We start from the raw sequence: 21449 nt of genomic DNA on the forward strand, positions 1-21449 counted from the left end.
AGAAAATAGAGGAGACACTTGATGACACTTTTCTGCTTGTCTGTACTAAGTTTCTTCCAAGAATCCAAAATTACCAACCGCTTAGAACTGAAAATCTATAAGGATTGGGTCAAGACTTGCTATTTTTTTCACCCTTTCCAAGCCTTTAGATAAATGGCAGTCAAGTATGACCTGGTCAGCTACTGAGTGCTAGAGCACATTAGCAAACAAATAGCGTAGGTCCCCTTCCCACTTCTTCTACCTTAAGCTGAAGAGCCTGGGATACAAGATCCTATTTTCCACTACATTTTTGGCATAGCTGCCATTTCAATTTTACTTTAGAAACCCAGAGTTACAACAGAACATCTGCCTCAGGATTTAGACTGTATTCCAAACCTTGTCTAGTTGCTTTCAGCTAGATTAGGAGGAAGAATGTTTTTATTTGTCGTATCTTTACTGCAGCCTTTTCTGCAATTTTCATTTCAAAGCACATAGCTTTTCCAAAGGAGTTGGAGAATGTACTTCAAACCAGAAAGAACACATATAGTACCTAGTACAGAAGGATTCAGCCTTACAGTGGATTGTGAAGTTCCTATTTAACTCAAATGATGAAGCACACAAAGCCATTAGTAAGAACCATGGTGCCCCAGTGCAATAAAGGGGCACAAGTAACTACATTTTGTGGAGTAATTTGACTTTGGTCTCATAAGTCAATTTTAAGCAATAAAGACCTTCTAAGAGTCCATTTAGATTTCTGCGGATAATTAGCATCTGTTCCTAATCAAATTGAGATGATTGTCAAATTAAAACCTTTAATTAGCATTTTGCAACATTTACAGACTGTTGTTCATTATGTTTATGAAGGTGAAAAAGGACATCCCCAGTAGCTATATACTCTTTAATCACATGTATTACTCAATTTTACAATTTTCTAGAATATCACCAACACCGTATGTGCAAAGAAATACATGCAACTAGAATTACTGCAGCAAAATGCAACAAAGTCATGCTTACAGTTCCAGGATCCATTAGAGAAAAGTAAATGAAGAGCCCCCCATACATCCTGCCAGTGCATAAAAAAAATAAAAAAAAAAATCAAGCTTTATTTCAAAAGTCTGCAAGAGAATATTACCACTCATTTTAAGCTTAAATATTTTAATCAAACCTCATTCCATCTACCCACCCCTCAAAATGTTAGCTCACTAGAATGCCCAGGCTGCTTGACAATCAACCCAATTACTTTTGGACGAGAATAACCCACTATGTTTTTTAAAGCACTAAGAGTACACGTTTCACTGTCTTACTTAACAAACTCTAGCACTTAAAAAACCACCCTCCTCCTAAACCTTTACACATACAATTTAGTTTCTATTATGACTCTAAGCATGGACTTAAATGACAGAACAGATATCTTAAGCTTATTTTGGGAGTAAACACATTTAGGCATGTATCACTTATGACCTTTGCTGTCACCTGTAAAATAAGCATCACTGGTTTTCAAGCGAAGGGACAAATGCAAGATTTAAGTAATGGAAAAGTAAGACAAAATTTGAAAACATTTCCTTAGCAAATGCAAACCATAGCCTACTTGGGCATAGTTACTGTCTTAGCTTGGCATAAGCTTCCACACAGTAATACAGACTCTAGACAGTTTCTACTTTTAAATATTTTACCCATCCTGTTTGGGAAAGGAAGAAATATTATTTGATGCACCTGAAATGAAAAGCCATAAACCATATCAGAAGAACATTCTGGTTTAAACACCATTTGCTTCCAAAATGGATAATTATGGTCACAGCCCTTTGGTGGCTAGACATGATATTGAGTATTCTTTCAAATATATCTGTCCTTAATAGGGACACAACCTAGTCCCCATTCTCATTAATCCACATCTGACTTTAGCATCTCCTGCACCAAATAAAGGCAGTCAAAAAGCATTTTTTCAAGAAACTGAACTACAAATACTTATACAACTGCCCCACTACCAGGATAAATGCTTTTGAAGAAAGCATAATAGTGATATCAGAAATTCTCTCATAGGAGTACTCCAATCATAAGAACGGAAATTAAAGGAGTTTAATTTCTACTGCTTAAAGCAGCTAAAAAAGCACTTCAACTGCATCATCAAAGAGCTACTGTGGAAAAAAATTATATCGTTAATACATTTTGCTCTTTCTGTTTTATCTTGCAGTTTTTATTCCTTCCTCTCAAATGCCTGCAGATGCACTAAAGACCTTTAGCTCCCCCAGCTGACTATACCCATCTGCCATTGCTTTCTTATTACTATGATCCAAAGCATTTCTTAAAATAATGTGCTTTATAACAGTATCTAAAAATTAAGACAGCTGATTCTGCAATAACTGGCTGTTACCCAAAAAATAAGACATGTAAACTAGAACTTATTTAAAAGGTCATAATATTTTTTAAATTTCAAGAGGCTACTTAGAAGTAAGAAAAAAAAATGTTTAAATTGAACTTTCTGTCTGTGGAAACAGAAACATAGATGTATTCAAGATGAAATATACTACACTTAGAAGTTTCTTTTGCAACTGCAGAAAGATAACACTGAACAGAGGCATTGCAGGAAACAAATTCAATTACACAACATCCTTACACCACAGATAAAGACATGACAATAACTATTAATTTTCATTTATTCTAGAAGCAACAAATAGGAAATATTTCAAGGTACAAATAGTCTGAAGATAAAGAAATCAGAACAGTCAAAGTGATGACCAGAATATCACCAGAAAATAAATTTTGGATAAAATTTTGCATTCTACTCCACTCATTATTCCAGTATATATGTTCAATTCCTGGAAAGGTAGAGCAACTAATCAAAGCATCCAACAGTACTTAGGAAAAAACATGAGACAAGCAGCAATCTACCTTTGACTGTCAAAAACATCCAACTGTGTTAAGCCGATTTCACTGCCTTTATCACAGTGCAGCAGACCTCAAGGGCACAGAAAAAAGCAGGTGTCATATTGTGTCAAATGCCCTTAAAGTCACCAAGAGACATTTTTACATGCAAATGACCAAACAGCTCCAAACAGTTCCACTGAATCTTCTATAACCTGGGTTCAAAACCCATTGGAAAAGACATGCATCGAAGAATTGAACTCAAAATACAAGGGTGGCTTAAGCCAAGTTCCACAATCAAACTAAAATATAATACTTCAATTATTAACCCGTACATTAAAACAGGAGCAGATCACATATTGAAATGCCATGAGGCTGGGGGGAACTGCAAGAGCCCTATAGAATGGGATCAGTAAAGAAAATCTGATCTAAAATTGAAGGCTGTAAAAATGGCAAAGGACACTCACAGAAATGACAAAACACCACAGAAAGGCTAAAAGAAGATACAAGAGAAGATACAATGACAGGTAGAAGGCAAATACAAAGAGAAGGGAAGAACAAACAAACAGGAAAAAAACCCTATCTTTCTTAACTAGTGGATAGAACAAGATGAAATATGTTAGGTTTGATATTAATTTTTAAAAGTTTAAAGGAAAGTAAAGCAGCAGAATCATGACCACCACTGAGATATGAATATACAGATGGAGGGAACTTTGCAAGCAAAGCAGTGACATTTTCATGGACAAGGCAAATGAAACAACTTCATCTTCAAAATACTGTTAAAAGTGTTGAAGGCAAAAAAAAAAAAAAACAAACACAACACTTTGAAAGCAATCAGAGAACATTTTGGTCCACCTGAACAGAAGAGACCCTAAGACTATCCCCAGAGAGAGACAAAGTGTGACTGGTTAAGGTGAACAGGTTTTGTGGCAAGTTCTCACAAGAACCAAGTGGAAAGGACCCAGAAGTTCATTAGATCTCCCAAATCAACACAAGATGTAGCACAGACCTACAGCTGCAGATGCTGAAAGGACAGATCTTCCATTTGATATCTAAGAACAAGTGGCAGGTCTTGGAGAGTTAAAATTATGCAAGGCAAAGCAGACAAAAGGCTGAAACTCATATTGAGGGCTTCAAAGGAGATATTTCTGACCGTGTCAAGAACTTTGTAGTTGAAGCCCAAGAATCACTTACCTGTAAAACCATTTCTTTTATATAATTCCTTCATATACTGAACAACTTACTTTGAGATTAAAATATTTTCTTCAATGACTATAACATTTAAAATATTCACAAATTTCCCTTAAGTATCTTAAAATCTGTTAGTGCCTTTTACTGCCAAAAACTGTCAGGCATCATTGATGTAATTACCCATTTATTATAAAGATTTTAATACTTTAATCTCCTAAATTGATGTAAATCTCAACTGCACACCTGTGTTTGCACATTCTCTTTGATGGGCTCTGTCACCTTAAATGTCAGCATTTACTCCTCTTGAGTGCTGCTCAAGGATTTCCAATGCTCCCTACGTGACTGACTTTGCACATAGATTATTTAATACACCTTGAGTGCTGAAAATTACATGCCATACATAAATAGCTTCTGTATTTATCTGGATGATGGCAGTACTATCCCTTAAAAAGCTTTTTTCTTTCCTTTTTATTTTTTTCAGTACATAAAGTATAGAACAGACTAGAAACATTCTATAATACCTTCAGAACCATTCCATTATTCTCCTTTTGCTGTGATAGAAAACCAATCAATGTATCAGGGGAAAATACTCTTAAAGCAGAGATTTACTCTTGCTTTCCTTCTACCCTCTTCCTTTCTCAACATTTTATTTAATAGCATGCTCTCTACCTTTGCTCATGGTGGCATAAATTGGTAGGTATAAACAATAATATTTCAAAGTACTGTAAAATTTTGAGCACCAAAGCAATGTTCCATTAGCCTGGGCAGCACAAGTCCAGGCATCTTCCACTCTTGTAAGAGAACAGATTGGCCAAAGCTATTCCTACAAGTGATTAAAATGCAATCCACACGTTTCCAGTTCAAAAAAGTGTCTCAAATACAAACTCAAATCAAGTTTCATGGTTTTTTTCCCCAGAAATCCAGGTCCCAGAGACTTCTCACAGAATATTAAAGATGGACTAACTTACTCCAGTGCCAACTTTGTAAAAACTTTTCAAGGAAGAGCTTACCTAACCTTCAAATTTCCACAATTTATATTGAATGTAGAGAGGCTTATTTTTACAAACATTTTTAAAAAATTTGAATTGTAATAATACCATGCATGTTCAAACACTAATTCATAATACTGAAGTCATCATGTTTAGCTTAAGTACCATGTAGCCTTCCTTTTTCAAGGGAAGGGCACCTTTATAAGCAGGTAAAGCTCCCCAGAGCAGGCATTTATTAATTATAATAAACCCCATGCCACATATTTTGCTCCATCAGCAATACAAATGTCAGCCACTGGACACAGGAAATCGTATTATAAAAATTAAAACATTCATTTTCATAAAATTTCATTTCTATTTTTAATTTCAGAAAGCTCTTGCTCTTTGATTAAAAATTCCTTTAACGATGAGATCAGAACTACTATCACATCAAACTCTCTAAAGCTGACCATCATATACAAAAAAAAAACCTTTTCAAATCTGGTATTTTTTTCTTCTAGTCGTTAACAACTTCATTCTTTCCAAAATTCGCTAAATAAGATCTTTTTATTAAGTATTCAAAGATATTAACAACTTCTTAAGTATTATCCATTAGTGGGATTGAAGATTTCTTGATTCTATAAAGCAGTAATTCCCAATCCATAATTTATATGTATATATTGTGCAGGGGTTTTAGTCTGCAAAACCCCTGCACAATACATACATAAGTCTCACTTCCTCATGCATGTAAGAAAACAAGACAAGGTGAGAGGTGACAATTGTTGAACTCTCAATTTTAGGTTCACTTTGTTGGTGCTATAAATGAAGACAACAGTGACAAAACTGTGGAAGGCAATTCATTTATTCCTCTGCCTGACAAAAGAGTTGACCGGTTCTTCCAATAAATACCGAGAATCACTTCTTTCAGTGGTTCTTAGAATTGTTAACATTGCTACACCAGACTCTGCCAAGGTCGAGCTTTAGCAGCTCTGGCCTTCCTCAGATTACAATTCTGAAACCAGAACCATTATCCAGAAAATGCAAGGCACCTGTCTTCTCTTTAAAGAAATTTAACTGAAAGTTTCTTAGTGCATCATAAGCAATTGGAAGTTCTGTAATAGCAATTCTATCCATTTACCCATACTGAAAATGTATTGTAGCATCAGAACTTACTTCTTTTTTCTAAAGACCATCCCCTTTTCTAATAGGTAGAGCACTAAGCTTGATTTCCATCTTGTTTCATGCACAATAAGGCATGAAAACATTGTAAGTTCTAACAGAGAAGCATGAAGAAAATAGCTCATCCTAATTTCCTTTTTAAAGTCTTTTACAAATAGAATATTGAGGAAAAGAATATTGCTTCTGGAGTGGCTTTACTTTTTTAGTGGCCTCTACATAGCTCCATAGCATTTAGACCTGTTTCAAATACATATGGAATTCCTTAATAATATTTAAATGTTTTATACATTATAGTGCAAGGAAGGATTAGTTTTGCCTAAAATCTCACAAGAATTGGAAGCAGGGGGTGAAAGTAGAAGCAGGGTAGTAGATTTTCAATGAAATGATGCTTTGTTGCCTCAACAGGAATAAGAAAGGAATACCTTCTTAATCATTTTGACATACTGAAGGCACATTCAGTAGCACAGAACCAAGCCATACTCCTAGCTATTTCCAGCAACCTGCAAATATTAATTTATTCTTACAAGCCTGAATGCTGAAACTGTGACAGGACAATATGAGGCTGGGGAATAAGCAACAGAAATAGAGCTCCACAAACACACCTTTCACTGAAAGGTCTGTTGAACCACAGAATGGCATTTCTAAAAGTCTCTCAAAGACAGAGGAAAGCCTCTATTACTTTCAATACTGTACAAAATCCTATTTTATCAACATGCACTGATGCCAGACATTTCAATACAGCAACATACAATGTACATCAGCCACATCTCTTAGAATATTTAAGTTCTTCTAATTAAGCAGTATTTTAAGAGAAAGTCTTTTTCAGTAGAGTGAAGATTGCACATTAATCTTTATTAAGTCAAGTTTACACTGAGAACTACAGGCAAAGCTGCAGTTTCCTAACAAAACAGTTCATAGCTGCAATGCAAAATATTGTTAAAATCATTAATGCAGACACTGCAATAGACATTTTCCTTTAAACTACTCAGACAAACAAAGCAGCAACAGCAGGAACTCTTTTGTAATATCCCTAAAACATCTCAAAAACAACAGTTGTTTGTCTACACAGATTTGGCATTTTCAAGGTTTCTCATCAGTTGTCAAAAGAAATAGAATGAGTTTAAATCAAAAGAGAAGAAGTTTTGAATCTAAATTCTAATGAGAAACCAACAACTGTGGAATAAGAGCATTTACAGAATTTTGGACAGTTTATATTCTGCATTCTCCATAGCACGTACTTAAAGCGCAAAAATCAACTTGTCTATTCAAAGAAAATAGAATAATTTACATTTATATGCATGTATAAAGTCTATGCTACAATGAAATTTATTTAATTGTACATAATTTCTCTTAAAATTATCAATAAATCCTTGACCACAATAGGCAATGTTTGGCTACTGTATTTAACACCAGCCTTTAGGGTTTTGTTATTTAAGCTAAATCATGGTCATGGTTATACACCTATAGCTCCAGTAACTCTCATAATATGCACAAACAAAAAGAATCAAAATGGTTTTTAGCATGCACAAACATGCAATCATGTGTCCCCAAGGAGACAATAACACAGAAAACTACATTTTCGAGCAATCCTTAAAGATTTTCATATGTGGAATATTAAATCTTAACTAAGTCCTCATCAGCTATCATAAGCATTCATTGAATGCATTTATTTTTAATTTCCATGGTTTTCCAGATCTCAGTGTTCACAAATGGAAGAGTGCACAAAGTCCCCAGGACTGTGGCAGTTTGTGGCTGTTTCTATAGCAAAAAGCCATATCTTAAAAGTAGTTAGTAGATTGCAAAGGCTCTAGAACAAATTTTATGAATAAAGACCTATGTTGACCACAATTATTTTTCAACTGAAGTCAACAATCTGATGAGAACAGATTGGACATATAATTCACATTAGAATCAAACACAGCCATTGCTTTCTCATTACTGAAACACTTAGGGTGAATTACCCCACAATTCACCAAGAAAGCAAGGTAATTTTAACATGAGTGTTAGCTGCCCAGATGGTCAGATAACACAGATAAGACCTAATCTTAAGAACACAAACTATGTTCTTACCTGAAGAGCACAAACTAGGGACCTGAAAAAAATGCATCCCAGAGTCCTGCGAGAATTGTATGATGTAGTTGCCAAGCCACTCTCCAAGATATTTGAAAAGTCATGGCAGCAGCAACTCCCAGGTGAAGGGAGAAAGGCAAACACTGTACCCATCATTAAAAAGCTTAGAGAAAACCTTGTGAACTATCAACCAGTCAGCCTCACCTCTGTGCCTGGAAAGGTCATGGAACAGATCCTCCTAGAAGCTGTGCTAAGGCACTTGGATAACAGGAAGGTGATTTGGGACTGCCAGCATGGTTTCACCAATGACAGGTCCCGCTTGACCAAACCAGTGGCCTTCTATGATGGAGTGACTACATCAGCAGACAAGGGAAGGGCCACAGATGTCATTTATCAGGACTTTTGTAAAGCCTTTGACATGGTGCCGTACAACATCAGTCTCTCCAAACTGGAGAGAAATGGATGCAATGGGAGAACCATTAGACAGATAAGGAATTGGTCGGACAGTCACATTCACAGGGCAGTGATCTATGGCTCAGAGTCCTGATGGACATGAGTGACAAGTGGTGTCCCTCAGGAGTCCACATGGGGACCAATGTTACTTAATATCTTCATTAATGACACAGGCAAAGGGATCAAGTGCATCCTCAGATGACACCGAGCTGAGAGGTGCTGTTGACACACCTGAAGGACAGGATGCCATCCAGATGGACATGGAAAAGCTTGAGAAGTGGGCGCAAGGCAATCTCACACACTTTAACAAGTGCAAGGGTCTACACCTGGGTCAGGCCAGCCTCTGGTATCAATCCAGGGAATGAACAGATCCAGAGCAGCCTTGCCTAGAAGGACTCAGGGGTGCTGCTGGAGGAGAGGCTGGACATGAACCAGCAATGTGTACTCAGAGCCCAGATATCCTGGGCTGCATCAAAGGCAGAAGGGTCAGCAGAGCAAGGGAAGGGCTGGGTGATCATAAACTAAAACACAAGAAGTTTCACCTCAACTTTACACTGAGGGTAGCAGAGCACTGAACAGGGTGCCCAGGGATGTTGTGAAGTGTCCCTCTCTAGAGACATTTAAAACTCATCTGGACATATTCCTGTGTAACCTGCTCTAAGTGACCCTGCCTTGGCAGGGTGATTGGACTGGATGATCTCCAGAGGTCGCTTCCAACCCTAACAGTTCTGTGATTCTGCCCCTCTACTCCGCTCTGATGAGACCCCACCTGCAGTGCTGCATCCAGCTTTGGGGCTCTAAGCACAGGAAGGACATCAACCTGCTGGGATGAATCCAAAGGAGCGGCACCAAGATGATTAGAGGGATGGAATACCTCTTGTATTAGGAAAGTCTGGGAGAACTGGGATTGTTCAGCCTGGAAAAGAGAAGGTTTTGAGGTGACCTAATTGTGGCCTCCAGTACTTGAAGGGAGCCTACCAGATGGAGAGGGACTTTTCACAAGGGTCATGTAGTGACAGGACAAGAGGGAATGGCTTCAAACTGAAGGAGAATAGGTTTAGATTAGGAAAAAATTCTTTACTGTGAGGACAGTGAGGTACTAGAATAGGCTGCCCAGAGGAGCCATGGATGTCCCATCACTGGAAGTGCTCAAGGCAAGGTTGGATGGGACGCTGAGCAACCCAGTCCACTGGAAGGTGTGCCTGCCCATGGCAGGGAGTTAGAATTGGATGGTCTTTAAGGTCCCTTCCAGCCCAAACCCTTCTATGATCTTTGATCTAATCCACACAAAACTTTCATTCAAAAATACCTATCAGCTTTTGTAAACCTTCTTAACTTACCTGTATAATTACACATCTTTTCAGTTGTGGTTTTTTACTGAAGCAAACTGAGCTTCTCTTGTTGTAGCATAAAATTACATCACTTAATCCTCATTCCCACTACTCTCCAAGTTCAGAAGTTGTGTGGTTGTTTTTTTGAAACCGTAACTGCTCTATTTTTTAAACACAATTGCCAAAACCATCCTAATGAGAATTTTTAAAAAACAACTGGCATGTGCAACATAAATACAGAAAGGAACATACTTACAGCTTCAAATGATAAGTTAACGTGTCCCAGGAATTTCTGCATTAAACTGCCAGTTAATTCATTGAAGCGATATCGGAAGAGATCCATTTCTTGTTGAAGAAACCAACGCCTCAGATCCTCACTGCAAAAACAAAAAAATTAAAAAATTAATATATTTTCTGATTATGCATTGTTTCTTTGAAGTGAAGGCAGGAAACCCTCAGTGATGCACACTCAATCAGAAAAGACTGCAATCTTATATATGCCCTTTACAATACTTAGGCATCTTTTCCCATAGGGAACATGTGAATCATAACAGAGTTGTTTGTGGTTTTGTGGACAAAACCTCTGCTTGAAATATAACTTGAAGAAAAGTAATTATTATTCAAAGAAATTCCAGATGGAAAGGCTGTTAAGGTGCTTTGTAAAATATAACCTTGTGGACAGTTTTAGTGCTTGGGATGTAATAATAATCTGTGCAACTTAAAACAGAAGTTAATGCTTTAATGACTGATCTGCTGCAGTGCTTCTCTGGCCATCTTCAACAGCAGTAAAATCCTCAGATGTGACAATTTTTTTGTTTTCCTAGATTTACACCGCATTTGTTTTCCTAGGGGGGAAACCAAACAAACAAAACAACACCACACACACACGCACACATACATAAAAACCAAACAAACCACAAACATAGTTCTATATAATTGCTTTGGAGGCGAGCCAGTCTGCTGTTCATTTTCTTCAGGAAAGCAGATCAAAGGCTATAATCCCACCTACCCATTTAAGTTACCATAACAAGGAAATATTACTTTGTCTCTTATCTGGATTCTTCCTATAGCTGACAAATTAGCTGATGACCTGACTTTACACTCCTGTATATGTCCAGCATATACTTAAAAACTGACTTTCCCAGGATCATTAGGCATCATTACAACAGTATTTACATCATTTCTAAATCCAAACCGTAGTTTGCACACATTATTCACATTAAAAAAATTGTACACTGTCATCTCAAATTCATTCTAAGTGATAATACTTATTATCAAAACCTCGAGCTTAAATGAAAAGCAATGTCACTGTTATTAGATTACTAACCAAGCTGCTGCTGAAGCTGAGAGAGTTGCAGGTCATTGAAGTATAGATGTTAAGAATATATCCCCATTTTTTGCCACTTAACTTTCTGGTGTGCAGATTACTAGAAAGTTTAAAACAGTTCACAGATTCACAACTATAAAAATAATATAAAAGAACAGTCTCTTCTGTATAGGGAACAGCACTTGAGGGGCTGGGGTTGGAATAGAAATACTCTTCACCCCAAGGAGGGGTAGGAAAAATCAGCATATTTGTCAGGAAGCATGAACATAGAAGTATTTTAGGAAAGGCATGCAAATGCTTGTAAATCTGGAATTTAAGACTAGTAGCTCACATCCCACAATTAATACAAGAGTTTCAGCAACTATACACTGACTTTTGAAAACCCTGAGCAGGGGCCAGATCACTACTTTACTAGGCAACCAACACCAAAGGATTACTCAGAGTTTAAGTTTTAGACAGCAAGGAGAACATGGGTACAGACAACATACAAAAGAAAATGCTACTCAACATAAGAGGCAGCAATTTTGGCACACAAGTCTAATTTATCATATAGAAAAACGTGTCAGGGAGTAGGAAAGGCCTTGCTAAGTCTGAAATAAAATTTATGTCCTTGTTATGTGACTCAGACACAAATAGAAAGAAGTTTCCTGGATAAAAGAGTTTTGCTGTCAGAACAGAGGCAAAATTTATTTCTTCCATCTTAAAAAGTAAAGACTATGCTCCTGTGACTTTCAAGGCTCTTCACAGCTAATTTGCTGAAGTGAAGAGAGATGCAGCAGGCAGAAGCAAAAATGCACACAGTCATGTCCACTCACAAATAAAATTATCTTTAGATCTGCATCTGCCATGAAAGCAAATGAAACAAGATTATTCTATTTCCTGGTCTTGACAGATCTAAGTGACATTACAAGAGGTGTGAAAGAAGTGTATGGATGAGACTATTCTCTTGAGACTGTATGTACCCTATCTTACAGGAGTAAGCTTTAAAGTTTTGAATTTCCAAAGACAGAAGAAAGAAAGTCAGGAGATGAGGACTACATTACAAATTTAACTGACCACAATGGCAGAGCTGGTCACTTCAGGCCATATGAAAACCAACTCAAAACAATCCAATTTACAAGTGAGGACTCATACAGACAAGAAAAGAAAAATCGATATTAACTTGTACCCCTGGGTGGCACTGTTGGCCAACTGAAAACTGAAAAAAGCACTGTCACAGGAAAATGTAAACACATATACACGCAGCTGCCACAAGAACTGAATTCAACCAGTTTGCAGTTATGTCTGTCTATTTCAGTGCACTTTTTCAATCACTCCTACCTTAACAACTTTCTTCAATTAACCTAATGATTTGTGCCAAGCTTATTTTTCTCAGCTAGTATGATAAAAACTTGAAGTACAGCATATTCTATTTGCCTCCCAATTTTATCTTTTGGGGAACATGCCAGTTGTAGATGATAGAAATATCCCCAAAGTAGCTGCTTACTGAGAGAGAATAAAGAACACTGGGTACAGGCTCACCTCATAGGTCTTAGGATGCTATCTTCCATTTTATGAGTAAGCATTAAATCCACCTTCTCAAAGTACAAGTGGAAACTGAGTAAAATCTGTTTTATCAAAATGCAGCAAGTATATATAAATGGGAACACAAAATGGCATTTGCAAGTTGTTTAAAGGGTTTCCCTGGGCTCTACCCAAGATCCCTCCTCCCTTTAAAGAGGTTAATCCCTCTAGATTACAAAACCAGGCCCTTTTCTGCTGATTCTGTGGCCCAAAACAGTTTGTATTCATTTCTGTGCAGTGGTTCACCTGCAACAAGCTGCCCACTTCTGCCTTGCCTGAAGCCTAATTTTTAAGATACTTCCCTGACACACAGGGTTTGAACAGTATCTCCAATTTATTTACTAAGCAAGAACTTCAGACAAATAAGCTCTGATACAAAACACAAGCATCTTCTTTTAAAAGGACAACTTGCAGAGGAAAAGTAATCATCTGTATCTATCATTAATTCCAGGAGATTCTAGAGCCGTTATAGACAAGTAGGGCAGGAGGGCAAAGATCCCATCCCTGACAAAGGCAAATGTTTAGCCAGGTCCCTGCTTGGTTATTTCTCACTGAGGCAGCTTTTCACTCAAGCCTGCCACCCACTGTCAGTTACAAATGCCTTCCTCCCAGCTCAGCACATTGGACAAAGCCTCAGGAATTTCACTCCTGAGCCCAGTGCCTAACCTCCAGGATTTTGCTAGGTGACATGTGTTGCCCCCTGTAAATTTAACCTAAATTCACTTTCCTGAAGTCACAGACCAACCAAAAAATAAATACCTCTTGAATTCCAGATCAGATTCTCACCACCAGATAATTCTACCTTCCACAAGAGCAGAATTTTCACCAAATGTGTCATTACCAACACCCTCAAAGTGTCTCATCTCCCACAAAAAAAGTAATGTTCTAAATAATCTAAATAATAACTGTTAAAAGTAAAGTTTTGGCTTTGGAATTAAGCCAAATTGATTATTCAAAATGCTACTAATATGAAACACTACATTTTCAGGGGCCTTTTAAACCCCAGACTACTCCAGGATACTACCTTTTAGGGGGTCTTGGTACATTTACAATACACATAAAGCAATATATGTTCTTGTGAAAATCAGCAGGACTGGTATGATTAAAGGAGTCTATAAAGATACACACAACAAACACGGACACTAGAAATAAGGCAATATTACATTTGTCATTCAGTCACAAATTACACATGTAGAATACAGAAGGGATTTCAGTTGCAATTCTGTTATTCAATCTGCTCCCTTTTTTCAGGATTTCAAACTACACTATCAGAGTCACTGCAGTGAAGGCTGGTATTGACCTCCACATCCACAACCTGCTCCTCATTGTCCATGCATCACAGATCTAGCAGGCTCATTGATCACACACATTGACAAACTGTCTTCAGCACAGCCCAGATGTCTTTTGAAAGGACAACAGGATGGGACATGAATGATCTGGAAGATTTCAGGGTCTTCAGAAGTCATCCAGGGCCTGTCATTGTGAGGCTTCATCCATCTGAAGGCAGGCTTTTGAGGCCTCTGCTACTTCCTGCTCTGGTCAGATGTTCTGCAGCAGGAACCCAAAGCCATTTCAAAGAAAAGCTCCCTCCATATCCTGGCTTAGACCACAGTCCCTCCAACTCACCTGCATTGTTTTTGCTGACAAGTCTTTATCCATCCATAGCAGCACTTCAGTCATGTCATCTATCACAGCCACAGTATGCATTCTACCACAGTCACCAAATTAACTATATTGCAGCCTTAAGTGCAATTGAATTAACCACTGAAAACAATACACACTTCATATCTGCCAGTTTTAATACTAAAAAGACTGGAATGACAAGTAGTAAAGAGTTCAAACAAATGAATTTGGACAAAAATTGCCTGCAGACAGAAAGCACTGACAGCCTCTATAATTTCATCCAAAAACTATAGGGGAAGTAAAAATAATGCACTTTATAGGACCAACTTTTTGCTTGAAATTTCACATAACAAGAAAGTTGCAGTGCAGCCAGCCACAGCAATGAATTTGGACAAAAAACAGAGGAAGTAGAGGAAATTTCAAACTCAGATGGTATTTCTAGTCTGTCAGAAACAGTGCTTTCAATACAATAATATAAAGCCTATTTAAATAGTCGGGTCTTTGGTCAGTTATCAGCAGTTACCATATACAGAAGTTAAACTATATTATCAATCACTGCAAATGCCTGACAAACAATACTGATGTGATTTCATTTAAAAATAAGGTATCACGAGACTCCAATCAATGCCATGTGTTTAAAAGACAAATGTTTGTAATTTCTTTAACTTATTAAAAAATCCGCATATTTATTTTGATTCCATAGATCCCTTTTCATCACAGTTGAAATCAGACTCCCAGCAAAACACCTTCTCTCTTGGAGCCTACCTCTCTCTTTAGTAGCCATGCAACTCTAAAGCATCTGTGATATCTATAATAAAGCACTGCAGTATCTATATAGATTTAAAATTAATAATAAGAGTGCATAATCCAAAAAGTACTTACGACTGGCAGTAAGCAAGGCGTAGTATGAAATGAGAGATATGATCTTTTCTTCTTGCCTCATAATCATCCTCAGACAAAGCCTATAGAACATATTCTTATTATTTCAGAGAAATAATCCCTCCCAGATTAAAAATTCACAATCAATTTACCACTGCTGTTTAATAGCAAATATTAGCATAATAATAGTTATCTTTCAGACAATAAATGCAAACTCATTAAGGAAGGGGGTTACCCCAAAGAAATATACACCATCAAAGAAAAACTACACCTCTGACAAAAAGACAGAACTGCAGTTTTTGAAGTAGCATTTCATCACCACTACTTTTATTCATCATTCTTGAATGGTGTAAAGAAAATAAAGTGCTACTTACTCTGTAGGGAAACTTCAGTTTCCGGAGCTCAGTCTCCAGCTTAGTTTTGTATGTATCAGTACCTCTTATATAGCTCACACCGAGATTTTCAACTACTTTGAGCACTGGGCAAAAAAAGGAAAAGGTCCGTGTTAGAGACAACATGCTGAAATTGATTTAAATGTGTCACAGCTTGGGAAAGGCACAAAGTGGAGTAAGGCCACAGGAATTGCGCCTAGTGGTATGAGGAGCAAAGGGGTGAGCAATAGGGAGGATAAAGTGAGGCTCGTGAGTTCTGGACAGCTGGCCCAGCTCTGGGATCCATACTGTCACCAAGGAAAGGGAGACAGCTGATCAGTCTCAGAACATCGGTTTCCACTCTAAGGGAAACTCCGACCCAGCAGTTTTCAGGACTTTAGGGCTGCCAGCCAGAACGACCTGAATCGCAGTACTGAGACATCAAATATTGTCACAACATCTACAGGAAGCGAAACGTGCTTATAAAAAGCCCCGGCGTAAAGCAAAATTACACAGTCCCAACAGCTACACCGAAAGCCCATTGTGAAATCTGTCTCAGCTCTCCGAAAGGCCCAAAGCAATGGGTTTTCCATGAACGGGAGCTCACGGCAGCAGGAGCAGCCAGCCCAGCTCCCGTTAAGGTCAGGCGAACAGAGCATCCGGGCCCGCCAGAAATGCACACAGCCACGGCAGGAAGGATCCAAAGCATCGAGGGAGACAACGGAGGGGAGGAAGGAGGAGGGTGGGAGAGACGCTACTCACGCTTCAGGCGATCGATGGCAAAGCTCTCAAACTCCACCAGGGAGATGCTTTCCGTGGGGGGCTCCAGGTAGAACTGCAGGCTGTGAGGGTACTGCTCCCGCCGGTCTCCAGCCAGCCGCGCAAGTTTCTGCCTCTCTCGACTGGAGAACTGCATCTCCCCCGCCCTGGGGCTGCCTCTGGCCCCGTCCCGACCGCCCGAGCTCCGCTGCCGCTGCCCCCGCCCGACGCGACCCGCCGGGACAGCTACCTGCGCCCGCCCGGCCCCGCGCCACGGCTTCCCGCGCTCCGCCGGCCCCGCCCACTTCCGCGCGGGGCCACGCCTCCCTCGCGGCCATTGGCTGTGCAGCGGTGTGGGTGGGGCCATGTTGGCCGGAGCCTACAATTACCATGGCGGTGCCGCCGGGTGCCGGCAGTGCCCACACTCTCCATGGCGGCTCCGGGCACGGGCCGGGCGGTCCCGGCAGTGCCCACACTCTCCATGGCGGTGCCGGCTGCGCCCACAGTCTCCATGGCGGCTCCGGGCACGGGCCGGGCGGTCCCGGCAGTGCCCACACTCTCCATGGCGGCTCCGGGCACGGGCCGGGCGGTCCCGGCTGTGCCCACACTCTCCATGGCGGTGCCGGCTGCGCCCACAGTCTCCATGGCGGCTCCGGGCACGGGCCGGGCGGTCCCGGCAGTGCCCACACCCTCCATGGCGGTCCCGGCACGGGCCGGGCGGTGCCGGCAGTGCCCACACCCTCCATGGCGGTGCCGGCTGTGCCCACACTCTCCATGGCGGTGCCGGCGGTGCCCACACTCTCCATGGCGGTGCCCACACTCTCCATGGCGGTGCCGGCGGTGCCCACACGCTCCATGGCGGTGCCCACACTCTCCATGGCGGTCCCGGCTGTGCCCACACGCTCCATGGCGGTGCCGGCGGTGCCCACACCCGCCGTGGCGGTCCCGCCGTAGGCAGTGCCCACCTCCGTCTTGGCGGCTCCGGGCACTGCCGGGGCGGTGCTGGTGTTGCCCACATCCGTCCTATCCGCTTCCAGCACCGGCACGTTCTACACTGTTCCACAGTTTTATAATTTTGTCATTTTCCCAAGAGAACGGCAGGATTTGCTGGTTTTGCCGCTGTGCTGTCCGTTTCGCTGCAGCTGAGGCTGTTATTTCATGCCCCTGCCACAAAATGCCACTTACTTGCTAATTTTCCCCGACCCGGTAAATTGCTAAATGATCTTGCAGGAAGTTCGGGGAGTAAAGGGGTGGGAAATCAGAAGTGTCATGCAGTTTGTGCCAACAAAGAGAGGCAAATCAGCGGTTTAGGCTGGCAGGTTCGTAAGAGCAAAGCCAGGATGAAGGATCAGGACACGCACTAGTCCCGTGCTGGCGGGCAGCACCTGGCACATTGCCGAGCGATCTCGCTGCAGCTTTAGCAAACACCGCCGCTGCAAGCCAGCCTGGTGGTATGGCAAGCCTGCATCTTGGCTCTCTATTGGCAGATCAATCGTGGTGCTGAGCTCAACTGAGGCGGGATAATCCACTCCACCTTCAAAACAAGGTGGCCATCATCAAAGTTGCCTACAGTGGATGCTCCTATCCTTGTGCTAATTGTCAAACTGTGACGTTTCCTCTTTGCTCTGGGCCAAACCTCTGCCACGGCAATATTTTAACAGTTTAGCAGGATAAAAAGTTTCATTCTACAGTGTTCCTCTGTAGTTTTCCAGAGGAAAATATGCTATTGATATCTTTTTATGTGTTTATATTTTTGTAATAATTAATACTTAACCGAAAGCAAGTTCGTATATTCTTATACACAAAAAACAACTTTAATCGGAAGCAACCTTTTTTTTCAAATAGCCACTGCTCATCCCACACAGTTTTTCCCCTTTACTACCTGGCTGCAACATGAGTTGCTTAGGAGTTAGGACTGCGTCTGCCAAAATCCACCTAATATTTGCAAGAAGGCAGAGCTTTTGCCTTTGACCAGTGTGTTAATACCCAAGAGATCTTACAGAGACTGGCAGTGCACTGTCCCGGGCAGGTCAGGGAGCTCCATCAGAGTTCACACATTTGCTTGGCGTGCTGTACCCTGCCTGGACCAGAGGGGGAGAAGTGTGACAATGCTGAGGAGCACAGCAGAAAACAGATTCTTTTCATTTTAATTCAATTTCTACTCATGTTTTAGATTTTGGCACATGAGCAGCACCACACCTTTTGAAAGCATGGTATGCGATTTGTTGTCCATCACTATTTCTAGTGAACCACGTCCTGCTGATTTTTGACAGGTCAGCAACTATGTCTATATCTGTTGTTTTCTTTTTGTTTGTTTTACTTCTAGGGTGGTTTTTTCCTTTCTTGCAGAATATTAATCCCCAGATTCTCTGTAATTAGGTGAATATCTACCCTGTTTGTCTTTTTAACTGCTGACACTAACAGCATTACAAAAAGTCATACATGAGATTACTTCACCAGCAATTAAGAATTAAAATTAACATCCATATTACTAGACTTAAATAAAACTTACAATGCATGACCTGGCCCTTTCACACAAGAATAATTTTATTGGAAAAAAATAGACAAGTAAAATTTTTTATTTTGGAGTAAACCCCCTGCAAATTTCAAAATTCAAACCTTGTTACTGATCTATCTATTGAAACCTACAGGTGGTAATATTTCTCACTCTATTTTGGTTACTTTTTTCTAAGTATATTTTCACTATACCCACAGTAAAATTACCACTGGGGGCTGATTTTTTAAGTATTTTTAAGAGAATTATTGATGTCGTAACAACCCACTTCACAAATGTTTTACAACAACATCCATATATTCAGATGTCAAACTGTCTCCATCATCTCTTGCAATTCTGCATACCCCAAACTGTTCTGCAACTTAATTAACACACTGTTGGGAGGAAAGGGTTAAAAGCAGAAGAATGGCAAGGAGGAGGACGAGGATGGTAGATTCACTGAAGTGACCTTGCAGCTGGGAATGTCAAGGCCTGGAGAATAACAGTGAGGGGAGCCCTGTATATTATGGCTACTGCTGGTTTTACTCTGTTTTGAGAAGCATTTCTGTGTAGAGATAATGTAGGTGTTTTGAGAGACTTGGAGGCACTCCCACAGACATGCTTAAGTTCCCTTGTTTTGGGAGAGAGAGGGTCAGAGCTCAGAGATCATAAAAAAAGCCCAGAGGAGATCACAGCGTGTTGGTAAACTAAAAGTGCACAGACCCTTGATAAATTGATGCAAACAGAAGGCCTGCTTTTCACTCGGATGGACTGAGCCTGACAGTGCCTGCCTTCCTGCTTGTGTGTCTCTGCCAGGGTGTTGCCTTGGGATCTTCCAGTTAGCAAGGTAATGGAATAAATTCACTCTTTGCACTTTAACTATGTTTTTGTGCTTGTACCAGCTGCCTGCCTGGGTCAACACTGGCACACAAACACACACACAAAATCCTTATTTGCATTAACTATGTATCATTGCACAGCTGCTACTCCCACTTTTGTTACATTAACTAGCAGAGTGCCTAATACTGATCTGCCAGAGCCCAGTTTTTCTTTATTTGCTTAACTACATCTGCTAATAAAAGAGCAAATATGGTGATGCTGATACCTAGACTCTCTCTTTCAAGCCCCATTCATCTCTCATGTCTGGGATGTTTGGATCTCTATGGATGGCAGTGATTAGCACAAAATGTCCTTTCTCAGCTTCTGGCTCCCTTTCAGCTCTTACTGTTAATTGACAGTGTTTCTTACTGCACGTATCATCAGCCTGATTGAATTATCACATAATTCTGTCTTCAAATATATTGTATTAATATCTTGGGGGTTTAGTCTTTTCACCTTTTAAAATGTTCTTCTTCAATAATTTTTTTAACTTTTGTTTATTTGAAATATTTCTTTACATATTTTCCCTTAATCTAACTCTATTCCTTTACTGATCTGACTTTTTCAGAAATCTCAGTGTTTACACTATTCTTGTAATCTGTTTGTGTAATTCCTTGCCCAATTCCTATTTTTTTTTTCTGTTTTGCAATTCTCCATGCTTTTTTACTTCTTTAAATGTTTGACATCCAGGTTATACTGAGATTTTATTTCTGACCATAATGTACAGATACCTCTGTACTTACTATAAATAGCAGGGTAAATGTTCTGAGCTGGCCTTTAAATTCCTGCAGGCTCTGAAGTGAGTAAAGCATGAATCATGCAGTGAAGAGAGGTTTAGAGGGCTGCTTTAGTTGGAATATGCTCTCAGTGTTCATTTATTTAAGTGGAGAGTAACAATGGTCACATCCCTTGTGACACTCTAAATCTCTCTGGCTCCACTTGCACAGGGTTTATGAATCCTAGATTTATTCCCGAAATTCCCTGACTAAGACTCTAGTGCAGAGGCAGAGAAAATCTAGATACATCTTTGCAATCTTCTTAAACTTATCCTGACACGTAGGTCTGTCATCCACCTCTGCCTTTCACTGGATGCATCTTCTTCACTATGTTTAGGCTTCTGTAGCAAATATATTCATTGCATCTTTCTTCTGTTTAGATCATATTTTTGATCCCTTAACTTAATTTTCAGGGTACATATAGAGGCAAAATCTGCCCTGTCCCTGCACTAGGCTTTCTCCAAAAGGATGTTATCCTTGCGTTTTCTTACAAGATGCTCCATGTACTCAAAATAATTTTGCCTGCCATGCTGGGTCTTGAGGGAGGAGGGGTGTTGACTTGTTTTTTTCTCTTCTTAATCTTCCTCTGGTAACTTTTAAGCATTGAATCAATGTTAAAGAGAGGGGTTGAAATATCAAAGATAAGATACACTCACAAATTTGAGAAATTTGAGCCTGAGTAACGAAAAGAGAGGGAGATTCAAATTTCTACCATGGAAAAGAAAAGCAGAACTCAGTCTTTTGT

The 21449-nt window shown here is 40.0% G+C and overlaps 1 protein-coding gene across 1 annotated transcript in view; it reads right to left on the reverse strand.

Annotated features, from left to right (window-relative positions):
• PRIM2 (DNA primase subunit 2) overlaps nt 1-16895 on the reverse strand; it is a 92541-nt gene extending 75646 nt beyond the window's left edge. The window contains exons 1-4 of the mRNA XM_085056592.1: nt 16559-16895; nt 15800-15903; nt 15429-15508; nt 10290-10410 (exon numbers count right to left, since the gene is read on the reverse strand). Coding sequence (XP_084912718.1) covers nt 10290-10410; nt 15429-15508; nt 15800-15903; nt 16559-16712 — 459 coding nt within the window. The 5' untranslated portion in view covers nt 16713-16895. The remainder of the gene's footprint in view (nt 1-10289; nt 10411-15428; nt 15509-15799; nt 15904-16558) is intronic.
• Between the last annotated feature and the right edge of the window lie 4554 nt (nt 16896-21449).

Source organism: Lichenostomus cassidix, chromosome 3, assembly GCF_008360975.1.
Source record: "Lichenostomus cassidix isolate B80296 chromosome 3, HeHo_3.0, whole genome shotgun sequence".
Classification (NCBI taxonomy): domain Eukaryota; kingdom Metazoa; phylum Chordata; class Aves; order Passeriformes; family Meliphagidae; genus Lichenostomus; species Lichenostomus cassidix.